General features: G+C 37.1%; 2 protein-coding genes across 2 annotated transcripts; both read left to right on the plus strand.

The window, feature by feature from the left end:
- Positions 1-2,069: 2,069 nt before the first annotated feature.
- Positions 2,070-3,859, plus strand: LOC131020370 (uncharacterized protein At5g01610). Its single transcript, XM_057949137.1, has 3 exons — positions 2,070-2,390; positions 3,157-3,211; positions 3,301-3,859. The coding sequence occupies exons 1-3, from the start codon at positions 2,289-2,291 to the stop codon at positions 3,678-3,680; spliced, it is 537 nt and encodes a 178-aa protein (XP_057805120.1). The 5' UTR covers positions 2,070-2,288; the 3' UTR covers positions 3,681-3,859.
- A 2,341-nt stretch (positions 3,860-6,200) lies between these two features.
- LOC131020371 (uncharacterized) lies at positions 6,201-9,014 on the plus strand. Its single transcript, XM_057949138.1, has 3 exons — positions 6,201-6,534; positions 6,920-7,042; positions 8,549-9,014. Exons 1-3 carry the CDS (start codon positions 6,294-6,296, stop codon positions 8,710-8,712), a joined length of 528 nt encoding a protein of 175 aa, XP_057805121.1. The 5' UTR covers positions 6,201-6,293; the 3' UTR covers positions 8,713-9,014.
- Positions 9,015-19,634: the final 10,620 nt, after the last annotated feature.

Raw genomic sequence — 19,634 nt, forward strand, 5'->3', positions numbered from 1 at the left:
ATGTAGAGTTCACCCATTCAATTGGAATTTATAATTGTTTTTTATATTTAATTTATATTTTTATAGTTTAAAAATGATTGTTTAGGTTGATTAATCCTAATTTTTTTGGTATATTAATTTTTTAAATTTCAATTTTTAGTAAAAAGGATATTAATTAGAATTCATAATATAATTAGTACTCCCTCCGTCCCACCAATTTTGACACGTATTTTTTTTGGGTCGTCCTACGAATCTTGACACATTTCCAAATAAGGTAATAATTATTATCTTCTCTCTACTACTTTATCACTTTTATACTTTATTAACTACACACTTAAAATACTAATCTAAAACTCCTTAATTCTCGTGTCGAAACAAAACGTGTCAAGATTCGTGGGACGAAAAAAGTATTCTTTTAATAATAATTACTAAAATAATTAAATATAAATAAATGACCATGCGAGTATATTGTTTCATATAAAATTTGGGATGGAAGATTTCATCCGGTCGAAATGAGCCCACACTTTGTTTAAATTTTGGGATGCTAACTAGTAACTATGTAAAAAGTGTTTTAAATTGCATAACCCAATTTAGGCTCGGACGAATCGTATCACCCGATGTTAAATCTCTCTACTCATTCCATTTACTACTATTACTTGGTCAAATGTTCTGGTTCTGCACTTCTAGTTTGTTGGGGAATAACCGAATAAGAAACATCATTGTGCTATTGCCTATTAGTAGGGCTGTCGATCGGTTCGGGTTTGGTTACTCATACCCGAATTTTCGGTTATTCGAACCCGAAATTGCCATATTTCACTAATCGTTCCCGAACTGTTTTAGGTGTTCGGATACCCAAATAACCGAATCGGTAATTAAGAAATTGCCATATTTCACTAACCGTTCCCGAACCGTTTTAGGTGTTCGGTTACCCAATAACCGCTTCGGTTATTTGGGTATCCGAAATACCCATTTAAAAAATTAAAATTCAAATAATTTGCTAAATAGAGGATTTGAACCTTAGTCTCTAGAAAATACACAAAGCAACTTGTCTACTAGACTAAAGCTTATTCTTAAACTTTAAACATATCATAATTTTATTTTACCTAAGACTCGATATTTAAATAAAAAAATAAATTAATTAATGAATTAATAATTAAAATATATATAATATATATATTAAATAATTTTCGGTTATTTCGGTTAACCCGTTTCGGTTATTGGGTTAACCGATATCCGAAATTTTTCTAAAAATGATACCCGAAACCGATCCGATACCCAAAAAAATCGGTTATTGGATACTCAAACCCAAAAATTTCGGTTCGGTTAACGGATTATCCAAAACCCGATAACCAATTAGACAACCCTATTTATAATAAATAAATGTTGAAAGATTGAACTGCAGAAATGGAAGCGTAATTTAAAATAAAATGTTACAAATATGCAAGGTGGTCTCAATTGAAACTTCATGAATTGTTATTTCTAATCTATAATAATTTTTATGTATTAAAATTCAGATCGATTTTATTTTTGTTCATTTTTGGTTTTCATGTTTTATCCTTTCCGAAAGAAATTTAATAAACACTTGGCCTTAGATCTCATATTTATGTCATCTCCCTACCACCATATTATTGTATGTAATGATGAAGGTTATATGTCTTAATCAATAATTTTCATGATGGTATTCAAGTGTTTCAATTATTGAGTAGATTTTAAGATTTCGACTAAAACTTTAGGTTGAAGGGTAACGGTAACTATCATTGTGACCTCATTACTTTTTTTTTTTTTGAGGAAATTGTGACCTCATTCCTTGTGCTATCACAAATTCACAATGTAATTGTTTTAATTTAAATTTTTATTTGTTAGTTTAAAAAAAATATTAGAATTTCATTTGTTCTAATATAGCCCTCAAATTTCAAATTGTGTTATCGTACTAGCATTTAATGTCTACTCGCTATAATTGGATTCGGTTATAAATTGATACAAAATTCTTGAAATCTAAATTGAAAAATATGAAAAAGAAATAGTAGATGGGAGTATTTAAAGAAACCCCTTTTTAGAATGGTAATTTTTTTATTTAAAAAGGATAGTCGAGTCGCAATCTTGTTTGTCGGGGCGCCGGTATTTCTTCAGTGTGAGCCAGTGTAATGCCAAATTCCCAATCTTGGATGAGCTGTGCCACACACACACACATACACTAGTAGTGTGTGAGAGGGAGAGGGAGAGGGATTTTATTTCACACACATAAAGAGTAAGAGGGAGACCTTTCATTCTCGTATTTCTTTTGTAGTGGAGGAAGAGAGCTTTTGAAAATGGAGAAAGCATTGGTAAAAGTTGGGAGCATTAAAGCAGGTACATTTTGGGTTTCCAAGAAAGCCAAAGAAGAGATCTCCAACATCTCTCAAGACCTCTCCGTATGCCCTCTCTCTCTCTCTCTCTCTCTCTCTCTCTCTCTCTCTTTATTTCTTCTGGATTTTGGTTGTTTCTGTTTTCTTCCTCTTTATTGTTAGAATTTTGTGTGTTTATGTGTTTCAATGATTGTTTTTTATGTTTGATTGGAATGCGGGTTGTGAAAATCAGCCTTGTTCGTGATTGGCGCTGAATTGGGTGTATTTGGTGCATCAGTTGAAGATATGTCTGATTAATATTGTTTTGGTAGAGTTTCAATTCTTGACTGACAAAATAAATCACAATTCTTGATTCTCCCCCCTCCCTTTAAGGTAGAACTGAGGGTGCCATGGAAGAAATTGAGCTCATTGCAGTCTTAAAATGATGTGATTTAATGTGTGAAATGTTGATGGAATGGAGATAGTTTAATTCTGCCGTATCACCAATTGCAGATTGCTTATACTTTATTTAGATTTAAAAGATTCCATCCAATTTACCTCTTGAGTTATGATGCCAATCTGCTGATATATTCTCCAAGATATTGGCCTTTCTGTCTTTTTTCCTGAATGGATGGATTAATTTATTTTCCTTTACTAGGTTGTCACAAATTCCATTTATTGGTACAGATCTGTTGCTGTAGTATGTTGCATTTACAGCATTCCATTTTTTCTTTGATGGCCAGCATTTCATTCTATATCTATCCTGTTGAGACATAGTGGAATTCTTGTATATGCTACTACGATTCTTGCAAAAAACATGATGATCTTAACGCGATTTTGTGTCGAATTCCAGACTTTGTCGAACACCGTGGAAGAGAAGGCGAAATGGATCTTCAACAAGCTCAAAGGTACATGAATCAACTTGCTCCATATTCACATTCATTTTGCATCATATCTTTTCTTGAATCATGATGTGTTAAGTTGCTCCTCCGTGCAGGAAAGCCATTGAAGTCGTTGCCCGATCTCCTCCGAGAGAACAATCTTCCTGCGGGCCTGTTTCCTCAGAACATAACATGCTATGAGTTCGAGGAGGCAAAGTCGAAGCTCATCGTGTACATGTCCTCTCCGTGCGAGGTGTGCTTCAAGGACTCGTCGGTGGTGAGGTACTCGACTCGTGTGAAGGGCACGTTGTCGAGAGGGAAGCTGACGGGGATAGAGGGGATGAAGACAAAGGTGCTGGTGTGGGTGAAGGTGAGCAGCATCAATGTGGAAGGCTACAAGTCTGATAAGGTATGCTTCACAGCGGGAGTGAAGAAATCGAGATCCAAAGATGCATACGAGATGCCGCGTGATGGCCTTCGCGTTGAAGAATTTTGAAATGCAGCTTAGCATAGCATAGCAATATAGCATAGCATAGCAGCACCACTGTGGCAATATCGTTTTATAATATCTCTCATTCTTGGAATCTTCAATTTCATTGGTTAATTTGTTTGGATAAGCCAATAAATATTGTAAAAGTTGTTTGTCATTTGATATTGAAGAATTGTATGATTTGGGAGTCTGGTTCTTGATTGGAATCTTCAAACAGAGGTTGCCTAAATAATTCCTCTCCTAAGAATGTAAAAATCGTCATTTAAAAAACATTATGAAATTTAAAAGAAATATGGTACCTACTATTTTTGTTTTGATAAAAGAATAGCACATACTATTAAAACTATGCTTGCAAGTCTTACATCTTTTATCAAATAAAAGTATACAAGAAATTCAACTTTAGCATAAGAACCGTTTTTAACCCTTAAATCGTGAAGATTTACTGTATATTAATCTCTTTGATAAATAAACTTATAATTTCAAATTTTAGAAATGAAAAATTAATATTTTTAAATTCATCAGTGAATTTATAATATTTCACATTAAGTTCATTATATTACTGGGATATGAGCTCTTTTAAACCACTCCTATATTATTTCTATCTATAAAAATAACATAAAATTCCCTTTATCAGTGAAGTTGCCATAATTCAACAATCACTTCTTCAATTCATGCGCCTCTTTGTTGATTTTTATCTTGGTCTACTTATAATTTTTTAATAAATAAATAAATTTAAACACCGCATAACTTAGCTCTTTTTGTAACTTTAATTGCGCGTTTGTTGTGATTCAAGTCATCAATTGTTTGCGGCAATCGCAATTGAGTATTTAATTTGCCGGATCCAAGTTTTTCTAAAACTAAAAGTAAAAATGCGCCAACTAATGCTATAATATGCACTGGACCTCCTAGGCTTCCCTCTGTCGACCGAAGTCTATCGGCGGTATGGGCTTTCGACTTCTTGGGGACTTTAACAAGGCCCTTTTAGCCAAACAGGCTTGGCGCCTTACAAAATTCCCAGATTCTTTGGCCGCGCGTGTTTTGGGAGGACGGTATTTTAGGGACGATAACTTTATGCATGCAACTCCTAATTCTAATGCTTCTTACTCGTGGAGATCAATTTGTTGGGGTAAAGAGCTCCTCAAGGAAGGCTTGCGATGGAGGGTCGGAACAGGTGAGCATATTCGAGCTTTTACAGATGCTTGGATCCCGGGGAATTGCAGTGGTGTGGCTTTGGCGAGGCCCCGGGAAGATGGAGAAACCAAGGTTTCAAGTTTCATTTCTGAGGAGGGCACTTGGAATCACTTGAAGGTGGCGGCTGCCTTCTACCCCCATGAGGTGGAGGCTATTGAGAGTTTGAACATCCCTAGAAACAATACTTGTGATTCTAGATTCTGGGTGTTTGATGAAAAAGAGAGATATACTGTTAAGACGGGTTATTTAGCCACTGGATTCTATAAGTCGGATCCCAACCTTTCATCTCGTTCTAGAGACAAAGCATGTACTTATATCTAGACTACTAATGTGCCGCCTAAAGTGAAGATCTTTTTATGGAGAGCCATCCACAACTGGATTGCAACTGATGTCAATTTGCGCCGTCACCACATCCCTACTCACGATCTTTGCTCTTGGTGTCATAAAGAGTGGGGCGATATAGCCCATTGTCTTCTTTTTTGCAGGACCGTCAAAAGTTTGTGGAGCCAAACTCCCTGGTGGAGTTTCATTAAAGAGATACGATCTATTCCTTTTGAGGACGTTTGCAGGAAGTTTTGGGCGAGCCATGATGCGGAGGGGGTGGACCTTTTTGCTATTTGTTTATGGTGGATTTGGAGGAGACTTTGCGATGCCAAGCACGGGAATACCCCTATCGCAGATCCGGATTTCTTCGCGAGCTGTCGCAGGTTCTTGGTTCAATTTCAGGAGACACGTGCTCGTGTTTCGATGCAGCAGCAGGTCCTGCCCAAGGAGGGCTCAATTTCTTGGATTCCTCCGCGGCAAGGTGTTCTTAGAATGGATGTGGATATCTCTATTCATGAGAATGGTCTCCGCACAGGAGCTGGTTTGATCTTTCGAGATCACAGAGGGACTCCTGTTGCAGCGGTGGCACAAAGAATTGGGCAGACTCATACTATTCTCATGGGAGAACTACAAGCAATTATGCTAGGTATCGGTTTCAACCTTCAACACGATCTTGGCCCCATGATTGTGTATTCGGATTCTATTCTTGCGGTGCATGTGTTTAAAGAGGAGAAGAGAAGTTTGGATTCCTTGTGTGAAGACATGTTTGAGGTGTTCGCTCATGCAAAGGAGCACTGTGTTGTTGACTTCCGACATGTTCGGAGAGAGGCTAATGGGGCGGTCGAATTTCGCTTGTTTTACTGATAATGTAACGATTTGGAGGTCAACTTTTCGGAGCTGGCTTTCAGATATTCTTCATCGGGATTTATCTTAATTTAAGCTCTTTTACCGCTAAAAAAATGCTATAAATCCAAAGTTCAATTATTTTTTGAGCTTCAAAAAATACACTCCAGAAATAGCCATCAAATCATCGATTTCAACCAATAAAATTACTGCACAAGGAAAAACAAAATCTGTTTCCCAGTCGACCGGAAGAAGGCAAGTATGAGCTCGGCGTCGGGTTCGTCGTCGCCGCCGCGAGCTCGGAAGCAGAAGGAGGAGGACCGCCCCAGATTCTTCGACACTAAGGCCAAGAGCATGTGCTGGGCCAAGGCCGACACGGTGCCCGGCCGCCACCCGGAGCGGTGGCGCAAGGACGCCGCCGGCAACGTCGTCTGCAAACGCTTCTGCAACTGCCAAGGCTGCCTCTGCTTTGAGTATGACCACGTCCTTCCCTTTTCCAAAGGTCCCTACTTGCTATTTCTTTTTTCCTTTGTTAAGTGGCCTCGAACACAAATTCAACAAGGATTATTCATTTTATATGTTTAATTTGATTTTGATGGATTGGATAATAATGTATATAATTTGGATGTTTTCTTGGGAAGTATGAGATTATATGTTTTTTTTTTGGGAGACATTTATCTTTCTTGGTAATTTGTGTTCTCTTATCATAGATTTGGCCTTTTTTACACAAGTTCTGAAATGGAATTTGCAAGAAATCGAGGGGATTTTGATTGTTGATGATTCAAGATTGCTGCTCTGATTGTGGCCTTTCTGAAACTTGTTTATTTTTATTTTTTTCCATGGAAAATTTGCGGAGGTTGGAGGTAAGTTGTGGCAGCTTTGTGCAGGTGGTGAGTCTGTAGCAGAGAATTGCCAGATTCTCCAGACAAGGGTGAACAGATTCAAATCGGATAAGGAGAGGATCGATGGTTCGACGTTGAAAGGCTACTCTTGTGACGTTAAGTTCACTGGTATACAAAACTTCGCTTCTTGATGTTCTTGTTCTTTGTTTGTTTGTGTATTATCAATGCAGTGAGTTATTTGCTTTCATGTGCAAGTGCTTGTAATGGTAAATGAAGCATCTTGTAAAGGGGAAAGGTCTGTCTTGGGATGAATTGATTGACTTATAGTATGAAATAGGCTGTGACTGTGACTGTGAGTGAGACGCGTCTTATATCTAGTAAGTAAGTGATTTTTCTTCATTTCCTTGAAATTAAGATGCTTTGTTTATTGTAAATGGTTTTATATGTGAGCCATCACCCAATAATAGTTGCTTAAGATGGTGGTAGCAGTGTTGTGTATGCTAAGACGGATGTTAGAAAGGCATAGAAATAGGGGCGGGTTGTTTAAAAATTGGATGGAGTTTATTTAGGAGGACATTTCACTGAATAATACTACTAATATGTTGGCATTTTTCTGCACGTTGGAGAAGAACTATCTTTAGCTGACCTTGCTACTAGTGAAAACAGGCTTTAAATATCTTGGAGAAGAACTATCTTCAACTATCTATGTTTTAAATATCTGCATCTATGATTTATTTCAAATTTTCAATTATTGTATAGATGAACACCAGCAATCAAAAGTTCCATGATCCCGTATTCCTTGAACTTAAAGTTACCCTTATTGTATATGAACTTATATATGAATATTGTTCTCTGTATGATTTAGTGGTATGCTAAACCTACTAATGTTTTAATCCTTTTATCAATGTGGTTATAGTTCTTGGACGATCAAATCAATTATCTGTTTAATGATGCGTTTTAGCCAAACTAAGCTTGAGTCAGTATGCCAGTTCTTATGTAGACCTGAGGAAAAAGGAAATGATGTGAAGACATATTTATATGTTCTTGGAGCATATATAATTTTCAATTACTTAACGCAGCTTAAATAATGGTAATAGTCGCCTCTTCCCATAGAATGAACCTTGTTCATAAGAATTTAATAGCAGTATCTTTTGCCATCACTTGTAAGGAGTAACTATTTCATTTGACACTAATCTTGTGAACCACTTTTGTGGATGGATACCTTTAGTGTGACACTAGTCATGCAATAGAGACTTTTGTGATTAGGTAAAAGTGTTTTCTGAATATCCATAACGGATTTCAGAGTTGTGCAGTTATAAACCATTGTATAGATGAGGTGACCGACCTTGGTTCAGCATTTTGTTATGTATCGGGGAGATTGGCCTAATAACCATTGGGTCGGTGTGCATTTGATGATACTTTTTTAATGTCTGCAAAGAAGCTTTCTTGTTTTCTTCAAGTTGTTGAGATCATCTATATTTGATGAAACTCTTTGGATGTCCTAATAGTTTCTGAAGCAGAAAGTGGACCTGCCTTCAAATTTTATGATTGAAACACTGATGAAGAATCACTTAATCTATCTAAAAAAACTTAGCATCTTTCTGGAGTTTGATTGAATTAAACTGTATCATTTGATTTTACTTTGAAGAGTTATGTTGTCATCTTTGGATACAGACAAGGAGCTCGACGTCATTGAAATGGCCGTCTATGGAGATGTTTTAAGGCCAGGAAACCAGTGTCGCTGCAGAACCGTTGCTGAAATGCTCGGGCAATACAAATCCAAAGACCGGATGTCTCCCTGCAAGTTGCCCTACGACGAGAGCTCCTCAGAGAAGTGAAGTGTTTGAAAACAAAGATTTCCATTCAAAGAATGTCAGCTGCTACTTCTGTATGCAATCTTCATTGGAAAAACGGTAAAGACAGCGTGGCATTTATCGATGAATCAAAACTGTAGATACATTCTGTCCTGTGATGGAACGGTAGATTATCAAGCATATTTTTCGTTTCATCATCAATATACACGTGACATGTGTTTTTCGAGATTGAAACTAGTCTATACCATCAGACATGCTTGTCTTTAATCGCAAGTTAATTTGTTGGATACAGATTGATGAAGAAAATGCTATTTTTTTCCTGTTCATAACTTGCTGAGATCACCCCTAAAGACTTCAACTTTATTAAAGCTCGATTCAATCAGTGAAAATTGACTTAATTATAAAATTTACTTTTAACATTTGATATTTAGTTTGTAGGTTTGAGCTGACACATCAATTACAATTTGACACAGCTAAAAAGTATGGTCTTGTTCATGATCTATGTTTCTTTTTATTTGACTTTTGCATTGTAATAAGTGGTAACATCATAAAAAAAGTGTAGGGAACTTCTTTTATTTTTTGGGTGAGACCAGATTTTGTTAAATAAAAAAGATTCTCTCATCTATGCAGTCATTAAGTAGCATACTAATGTCATCACCAACCATACCTCCCAAGAATGATCAAACCATTCTTTTCTTTGTTTAATAATTACTATTTGATCTCTTGTTTGGTTTTAGTGAGTGAAGTTGTTGGATAGTGATGGATTGGCACTTTAGCCACTCCACTAGACCTAACGTTGAGGATATTAGGGCCTGGTCAGCTGGAGCCTAACCTCGTATCATGTGACGATGAATTCAAATATAAAATTTTTAATTTTAAACATTAATTAATTTACCACTAAATATATATTTTTGTGTGTGTGAGTATTTATTGTATATATGACGAGCATTTAGGGATGTCAAAAAAGCCCGAAACCGACGGGTCGACCCGAATAGACCGATAAAAAAGGTGGGTTAGGGCTGAAAATTTTTAGCCCGAAAAAAATTTAGCCCGAATGGCCCGAACCAAAAATAACCCGAGCTCGATAGGGTTGGCCCGAAAACCGAGTGGGTTGGCCCGATTAACCGAACACATTCTTAATAATTGATTTTTAAACTTTAATACTTTACTTTTTAATTCGATAATAACATTTTGATGTTTGTAGAATATGTTTTGATTTTTTCCAAAGGTTAATAACAAAAATCTATGATATAAAAGTCATAGAAAGATTGTGATTTATGTTAAATCTATATACAATTTTTATCAGAAACGAAATTAAAGTTATATATTATGTAAACTTATATTAAAAAAACACTGATTTTTGTATCTAAAATAAAGCGAAATGTCTTGATTTAAAAAATACGACATATTTTTATTACAAGTATATGATTATCTATAAAAAAATAAACATATAAAAAAATCGTAAAACTTGTGGGCCCGAACGGGCTAGCCCGAAACCGAGTGGGTTAGGGTTAGGGTCGAAAAATTTAAGCCCGAAAAATAAAAAAACCGACTAGCCCGAACTGAAAATAACCCGAAACCGAATGGGCTGGCCCGAAACCGAGTGAGCTGGCCCGATTGACATCCCTACGTGCATTGTTGTGTTGAGTTTAAATTGTAGATTTGATCCTACCAATGGAAAGTGGGGCCTAAAGGATGGCATCAACTTTTCTAGATAAAACATGGCCTAAATAAAGAGCTTTCATTAAAGAGTTGATTAATTTATGTAATTATGACGAGTGGCCTAAATTTAGTGCCCAACTACATACTAAGGCATACACTTCCATAATGGTCCATATTTGTTTAACCTTGACCATAAATAAGTGAAGGTTATACATATAATGGTTAAGGTACAAATTCACCATTAAATTAAATATCCCTAGAGCGTATCATTCCTAATTCTTGACTTTGGCCCAAATACATCCTCATAGTCTACAAAAATGGTGTATTTAAACCCTGCGAGTTAACGGCCGTTATCTCTCCGTTAACTTATTTTTTTAATCTAAATTATGAATTTCGCCCCTTAAAACTTTTTCGGCCAGCCTTCGACGAAATCCGACCTTCATCGCCATAAAAAAACTCTTGACTGCACCTCCGGTCTCAACTCCTCCAGCTTCACCTCCCATTGTGACCGCTCCACCGGCACCAGTGCTAACGAGCTCACCCCCAGTGCCGACACCGACAGCTCCCCCCTGTTGTGCCATCGTCGTCGTCTCCCGGATAAATTAAATTGTGTATTTTGCCGTTGAGGGGCACGCCAGAGTAGAGGGACACACCGAAGAATTTTCTGCCATCGCTGAAGATGACGTCGACTGGGAAATCGCGGTCGATTGTGCCGGCGTCAACGGAAATCCCCCTCGAAATAGCACTGTATGCGCCGATTGCGACGGGATCGAGGTAGTAAGGGGAGGATAAGGAGATCCCCTCTCCACCGCCGATTGGGATCGAAATCACATTGACGCCACTTAGAAATAAAAAAAAATAAAAAAAAAATTAAGTTAACTTGCGCGTATACCCCCCATTCTCGACCTTGGCCCAAATACAGCCCCGAAGTCCATAAAAAGGGTGCATTTAAACCCAACAAATTAACGGCAAGAAACGGCCCTGAAAACGTAAGAGAATGAAATTATTGGCAAAAGGAATAATTAAAGACTACATGCCTCACTAATGTTTTTAATAAAATAAAGGAATGAAAACGTTGGCAAAAAATAATACTAATAATATAGAGCAACAATTGGCATTGAAGGAGTTTGTAACTAAGCATTCTAAACTGTAGTCCTTTGCCACTTTACCCAATCAATCAAAGCTACATATATTAAATTATTGAAGAAAACAATGTCTTTTTTTTTTGGAATTGAAGAAAACGATCTTATATATATATGTGTTTATCAATAAAATTTGATTGGAGTAATATTTTAAAATGTAACCAAGGGAGTGCGACCCTGATACCTAATTAATCTAGTCTTATTTTAAACCTAAAACTTCAAGGCTTCACAACAGTTGGAAATTTAGTTTGAGGTGGGTTTAGTTAGCAAATTTGGTAATAGTATTTAAATTTGGGGGTTGGGGTGGGGTTGGGGGTTGAGGGTGTATTTCTAGTCCCAATTATGATTCAATTCTTCGTTACCCCCAACTTAAAATACTAGCCTTTCTTTTCTTCTTTTTTCACTTTTCACAAGATCCAATGTGTTGCTTTCTTGAAGTTCTCTACTGAAAATTGCAAATTTGTGAGTGTACTCCCTTAAATTTCCTTGCAAGGCTATACATTTATATATTTTAGAAATATTTTAAGAAATATATTGAAGAAAATCAATGTCGAGAGAAATCATGTGAAATAATGAGTGGTATTAGCATGATAATGAGAAATAAGACGTGGGAAGCAGCAATGATTGAGGTTAAAATATTTGAGAGTCGAGTATTGTAACATATCACATGCTCCTTTCTAGTGAAAAATAAAAAGGTCTGTGACATGACAAATCCATTTACTTAATCTAACTGCAAAAGTTAACTTCATTTATAGGGATCCCAACCATATATGATTGTATCGCAATTCATAAATTATTGGTGTTACAAATGCTGCATTGGAGTAATCTTTATTACTATGTATTACGTATTTCATGTATATGTGAAATATAGATGATACTATATGATTTCTTGTGGTATGTTGAATATTTTTAGTGTAGATTTTTATTTGCTTGCTCTTGTTAGGAAACAACATATAGTATAATTATGAAAATAAAAAGAACATACGAAAATTGATTATCCAATTTATTTTTATGAGATTAAATTTGGAGACAATATCAAATTAATAAACAAATTTTCATTATATTTTTTGAATATACACAATGGAAGAACGACTATTTATAAGCAATTAATTGAGTCCTAAAATTTAAATCCATAAGAATTTTGTGTGGCCTCAGAAATAACAATCTTATGCTAGGGAGAACCCCGTGCAAGGAGAGGTTGCCCCCCAACCAACTCAATAGTGAGTTGGAGCGCTAGCATCAAATTCTAGTGTTTAGTACCTTTTAACTCTATATTCCAACAATCTCTCACTTGGAAACTAAATTCCCAAATAACCAAACCTTCTTGTTCTCCTCACATATTCGCCTAGCACCGTCAAGTTCCAAGGTCAAATGAAGCTATGTATAGCTTCAATTTCTCACACTTATAAACAACACATTTCCAAAATCATCTGCAGTTGTGTTTGTAGACTATAGTTTTCTCGATCCTTTTTGTTTCTCTTTGTTGCTTCACACTGTCCTTTGTAATGTCACACTCATCACAATTCCAACACTTGATTGAATATTGAAGTTCTTCCTAATTTGCTCTTTTCTTTGGACTTCGACCATTCCTTGTTTTTTTTCTTTCTTTCGATCTACATGTTTCTTTCGTGTTCAAGTGATTGTGAGTATCTAGATTCTTTCCTACAAATCTCTTCGCCAATCATCAAATCTTGCACTTGGTCAAAATGAAACTTCACCTTCGCTAATTAAACTCTAATTGTTTCCACTTTGTTGGCCCAACTTTCTGGCAGAGAGATAATATAATTAGGGCACGAACTTCGTCATCAAACTCAATTTCAATTAAGCTTATATAATTGTGCAATGATCATGTTGAACCCGTTTAGATATTCATGCACTGGAATATCATCTCATAGATAAACCTTTGTTCGTTGTTGACGATTTCTGATACATCTCCTACGAAATCGCCAATATATCCCTCATCGACTTGGCCCGTATTGTGTGGTAGGTAACCTTCATAGACAACAATAACATATCAATCGTCTTCCTATCAAGGAGTTCCCACTCTATCGAACCCATCTTCTTTAGTTTCGCTTTGATGGGCTGATGTAGGTCTTTACAAATATCAAAAGAAATTGACTTGAGGACTATCACCCTAAACCCATCTACCAAAATTAAGTTCAACTAATATTCAATACCTTTACGGTGTGTTTGCTTTTTATCCCTCTAAATGGAGCGATAACAAAAATTTATGCCTTTAAATGTTTGCTTTCTTATTCCACATTTTACACAAACACCATTTTTCCTTCCTTATTTTCACTTCAAGGATGGATAATATTATCACATCAAAATGGAGGAATAATATTATCCCTCCTTGAAGTGAAAATAAGGAAAGAAAATGTTTGTGTAAAATGTGGAATAAGAAAGCAAACATTTAAAGGCATACATTTTTGTTATCCCTTCATTTAGAGGGATAAAAATCAAACACACCCTTATACTTTATACTCCTAACAACTGTAACAAATAACTAACAAACGCCATTATTGAAATTAAATGAGAATCATATTCTCATAATTAACCAAAATAAATTTGGAGCCTCATCAGAAATTAAATATAGTAGTATATCATAAAAGATAGATAATAAGCCCCTTTTGTATACTTTTCTCTTGAATGTCCAACTTCAGTGTCACTCCGAAAATATGAAATGAATTAATAGCACTTTATTTTTTATGATGCTCAAAAGTTCAAATTCTAGTGAAGCCAGCTCGACAAGTTCTGTAGTTTTTTTTTTTTTTGCCTTTTTTTGTGTGTGTGTGGGGGGGGGGGGGGGGGGGGGGGGGGTATGAGTGCTAATCTGGATAATTAAAAGTTGATGCAAACATCGAAATATGATTAGGCTCTGATTATTTTCTCTTCTGATGAAGATAGAATCGTATAATATATTATATTTTTAATTATTGATTTGTCTTGTTGGTCAAGTTATTTTGTTTCCTTTTAGATGTTTAGGGTTTTATTATAAATAGGAGTTTTATTTATATTTTATGGGAGTCGAATTGAGAGTTAAAATGTAGAGGGTGGGATTGTTCCCTTCTTGCGGTGTTCTTTCGGTATTCATGAGTGAATCAACGGATTAACCCTTATTGTACGTATTCCGGCATACAATGGTTATCAACGGAGTTCGTATATTTGTCAATATCAAATATATTTCACGCTTCTACCTGCATCAGTTGGTATCAGAGCCTTGCTACGCTCCTACGCGATGTCTCCCCGTCAATCAACCGTTCAGAATGTTCAAGATTATCTCCATCGTGACGACGATCTTCTGTCTCAACAATTCAAGGAATTACGAGCACAGAATCGAGAGATCTTTGACTTCCTACACGGTCAATATGATCGACCCTATGCAGAACATCATCAAGGACGTTTTCGATTCGAGGACGAATCGTTTCAAGGATGGAGAGAATGATGAAGATAGAATCGTATAATATATTATATCTTTAATTATTGATTTGTCTTGTTGGTCAAGTTATTTTGTTTCCTTTTAGATGTTTAGGATTTTATTATAAATAGGAGTTTTATTTATGTTTTATGGGAGTCGAATTGAGAGTTAAAATGTAGAGGGTGGGATTGTTCCCTTCTTGCGGTGTTCTTCCGGTATTCATGAGTGAATCAACGAATTAACACTTATTGTACGTATTCCGGCATACAATGGTTATCAACGGAGTTCGTATATTTGTCAATATCAAATATATTTCACGCTTCTACCTGCATCATCTTCTTCTTCTTCTTCTTTTAGGGTATATATAAAATAAATAACTTAATTAATATGAGTAGTAAGTCCACCATAGAATTTGCAGCTAATATCATCTCAAATAAATAAGAAAATAGCAGTTTCAAGGACAAATAAATAAATAGAATTATCAAAGTTGATGATATGACTATATACCGGTTTACTTACACAATTAATTACATTCCTGAAAGAGTAAAATTTTGAAGTAGCCAAAATGAAGCATAAAACACAATTTATGGCCACACATTGAAAAAACACAAATTTTGGCCATTTTTATAGCTTTGGGACGTTTTTGCCCTTAATTGGGCGGACTGAGTAGGGTCAGGAGCGCGGGTCGCGTGCCGGGTAGGATCAGGCACGCGGGTCGGGTTAGGCACTTATGGCACTTATAGTGCCATAAGTGCCAACGAAATTTTTTTTTACTCCCCCTGCCCTGTCTACCCCCCAGACCCCCGACCCCACCCACCCCCAAGCCAAAAAATTTTACTTTATTATTTTATTTTATGGCACTTATGGCACTAATAGTGCCATAAGTGCCAACGAATTTTTTTTTTTTACTTCCCCTGCCCTGTCTACCCCCCAGACCCCCGACCCCACCCACCCCACTCACCCCCAAGCCAAAAAATTTTACTTTATTATTTTATTTTATGGCACTTATGGCACTAATAGTGCCATAAGTGCCAACGAATTTTTTTTTTACTCCCCCTACCCTGTCTACCCCCCAGACCCCCGACCCCACCCACCCCCAAGCCAAAAAATTTTACTTTATTATTTTATTTTATGGCACTTATGGCACTATTAGTGCCATAAGTGCCAACGAAAATCCAAAATAAAATAAAGTAAAATGGCCTTTTTAACACTTATGGGGGTGAGTGGTGGGGGGGGGGTGGGGGGGTCGGGGGGTAGACAAGGCAGGGGAAGTAAAAAAAAAAATTTTGGCTTGGGGGTGGGTGGGGTCGGGGGTCTGGGGGGTAGACAAGGCGGGGAAAGTAAAAAAAAAAAAAAATTTGGCTTGGGGGGGTGGGTGGGTGGGGGGTGGGTGGGGTCGGGGGTCTGGGGGGTAGACAAGGCAGGGGAAGTAAAAAAAAAAAATTTTTTTTTGGCTTGGGGGTGGGTGGGGGGTGGGTGGGGTCGGGGGTCTGGGGGTAGACAAGGCAGGGGAAGTAAAAAAAAATTTTTTTTTTGGCTTGGGGGTGGGTGGTGGGGGGGTGGGTGGGTAGGTGGGGGGTGGGTGGGGTCGGGGGTCTGGGGGTAGACAAGGCAGGGAAAGTAAAAAAAATTTTTTTTTTTTTTAGCTTGGGGGTGGGTGGTAGGGGGGGTGGGTGGGTAGGTGGGGGGTGGGTGGGGTCGGGGGTCTGGGGGTAGACAAGCAGGGGAAGTAAAAAAATTTTTTTTTTTTTTTTTTTGGCTTGGGGTGGGTGGTGGGGGGAGGGGTGGGTGGGTGGGTGGGTGGGGTCGGGGGTCTGGGGGTAGACAAGGTATGGGTTAATCCCTAAATCTGGATCCGGGTCAAATGAAGTTGTTGGATCTATTGGGTTAAAGGGTAAATTAGGTAGAGCACATAAAAGATGGCTAAATATTGATGTTTTAAATTTTGTGGACAAAATTTAAATTTCAATCACCAATAGGGCCATCCGGCCCTATTGTTTCTTCCTGAAATTTAAAACTCCACTTATTTTCCCGTTACCATACCTTCAGTGGTTTCTTGCCATTTTACTGTGGAAAATTTAATTTGTATGTGGAAATATCTAGAGATAGTCATTTTTTATGAAAGTGGGAGTGATATAGTAATAGAGAGTAAAGAGGCAAAATTTAAAGTGCCCTTTCTCTTATGAATAATTTGAAAAATGCCCACCCTTATCATGCAAAGCACTACATGCCCTAAATAAGTGAAGAACCGAAAATGCCCTTTGAATGTGATGGATGTGCATTGTTTTCCGCAAAAGTTCTTACACATCTATGACAAAAGTTGTTAAAGTGTAAGAAAAACATCAATTCATCAATTTAAACATTGAAATCGGTCAAATATGTGTTGGAACATGTGAAATACTGACAGAGAAAATAATATTTATTTATTTTTGAATTAAAATCGAAGGTTTTACAAGTAAATCGTAGGCTAATTAATCAATGGAAAATAAATACTAAAAATTAACACAATCGATATTAGCACTCAAAACACACATTGGAAAAAAAAAACAAGCGTCCGACCGGGAAAAACAAGTGTCCGACCGGACACAAGGTTTCACCGGGCGGACACATATATGTTCCGGTCGGATAGATGTTTTTTTGGTTCCTATGTGTGTTTTGAGTGCTAATATGGATTGTGTTAATTTTTTGTATTTATATTCCATCGATTAATTAGCCTTCAATTAAGGGACATAATTTTTTTTTTTTTAATTGATGATAAACGACAAATATGATGTGAAATAGCTTTGTCAGTAAAGTATTCATGTCAAACACTCTAATTTCATTGAAATTCACGTGAAATGAAGGAATCTTTGTTTATATATGAGTGAATTCTCTCATTCTCTCATCCTCTCATCCGAACACTCAAAGTGAAAAAAACACTCAAACTCATTAGAAATTCTAATATTTTCCAAGTGGTGAAGCTATTATTTGTGAATTCTCTCATCCGAACGTTTAAAGGTATGTCATTTTACGTTTGAAATGTAATTTAAGTTGGTTATTGTTTATTTTCAATGTTTTGTTTGATCCTATATGCTTATGTGAATTATTAGCATATTATAGCATACTATGATTTAAAGTCACGTTTGAAGGAAATACATGTGAATTAGAGCAAATTCTATCATGTTTTAAAGTATTAATTAGTAATTATTAGTTGCATTTTAGTTCTATACATATATATTGCTACATAACTCATGTTATTATGCTCGAAAATTATGTATCCGCCCGGACAAGTGTCCTTGAAAATATGTCCGGCCGTGTGTAATTATATATCATGTAATACACGGCCGGACACATTTCCTCGGCTACTTCCCCGGGCGGATAGATGTTTTTCGAGTGTATTAACATGTTATATGTTGTATTTTAACATTGTATTCCATTTACATCATATATTTATTTATTTATTATTTTTTCTGTAGATGAATGAATATGGGAGATACTTTGTGGTTAATGATGGAGGTGCCTTCAATGGTTATGAGTACATCGGCGGCTCTTCTAAGAATTTGCATATTTTCGGAGACACAATGGCCAGTACGGTGTACATGATAAATTAGCTGATGATAGAGAATTCATTGAGCACTAATTACAGCTTGTATTATTTGACGAAGAGATTAAATGGCAGGGTATACAGTAAAAATATTCTTGCCGATGACAATGATTTGCTTCAGTTGCTGGCGTCGCAGCCACATTTTCCTGAGATTTATGTTGTTGAAGACGATTACAGTGGAGGAGTGTATGTTCCTTCGTTCGATCTCCCTCAATCTTTCGGGTATGGAGGTGAATCCAGTGCAACATTCGAAGGTGGGGACGGATTGGAAGCAATCCAAATATATGCTTATTTAGACCTATCAGCCGGAGATTCACCGGCGCAACAAAGTGTTGAACCGTCGGTCACTTGGGGTAATGATCAGTCAACGGGTTGGCCTTCATGGGATGAGCCAAATCCGTACCAGTACGATCGCCTAATAACTGATCGTTGTTGGGGTCCAGCTGATGATCAATATACGTACGAGCCTCAGTTCGTGGAGGATGCTGGTAATGTAGATGAAGATTATGTTCCATCGTCTGAAGCCGAGACTGATACAAGCGCCTCTGAAGACTTGTCGGAGACAGAGAACGTGAGAAGGGCGGGGATTGAATATGCAGGTTGGCAGAATTTGCAGATCGACGAGGATGATGACGAACAGGTTCCTGGAGCAGATGAACTAACTAATTGGTTAGTACCGGTTATCCCGTTGGACGCCGCAGCGGCACTTGTGGATATTGAAGATTATCAGCTATTGCCTCGGGAGTTGTCAAAGAATATGTATTTCAATAGCAAAGATGATATGATCGTTGCAATCGGTCTGTGGAACATGAAGCAGGGCAAGGAATTTTCTGTCAGCAAATCAGACAGCAGACGAGTCTACTTCAAATGCAAGCATTCAGATACGTGCCCCTTCAAGCTCCATGCATCGTCACAAGATGGAGTCATTTGGGGAGTGTATAAGTTCACCAATGAGCACTCATGCGACGGTGAGCTAGGGCGCGTAGCGCGAATAAAGGCCCCCGCAAAAGTCGTCGCAGCATATTTAGCACAGAAGATACACGACGATTGCGAGATCTTGAAGCCGAAGGCCATCCAGCTGGAGCTGCGACGTGAGTTTGGCGTACAGATCAAGTACGATGTTGCATTGCGAGCCCGTAAT

The sequence above is a fragment of the Salvia miltiorrhiza genome, chromosome 4 (genome assembly GCF_028751815.1).
Source record: "Salvia miltiorrhiza cultivar Shanhuang (shh) chromosome 4, IMPLAD_Smil_shh, whole genome shotgun sequence".
Taxonomy (NCBI): domain Eukaryota; kingdom Viridiplantae; phylum Streptophyta; class Magnoliopsida; order Lamiales; family Lamiaceae; genus Salvia; species Salvia miltiorrhiza.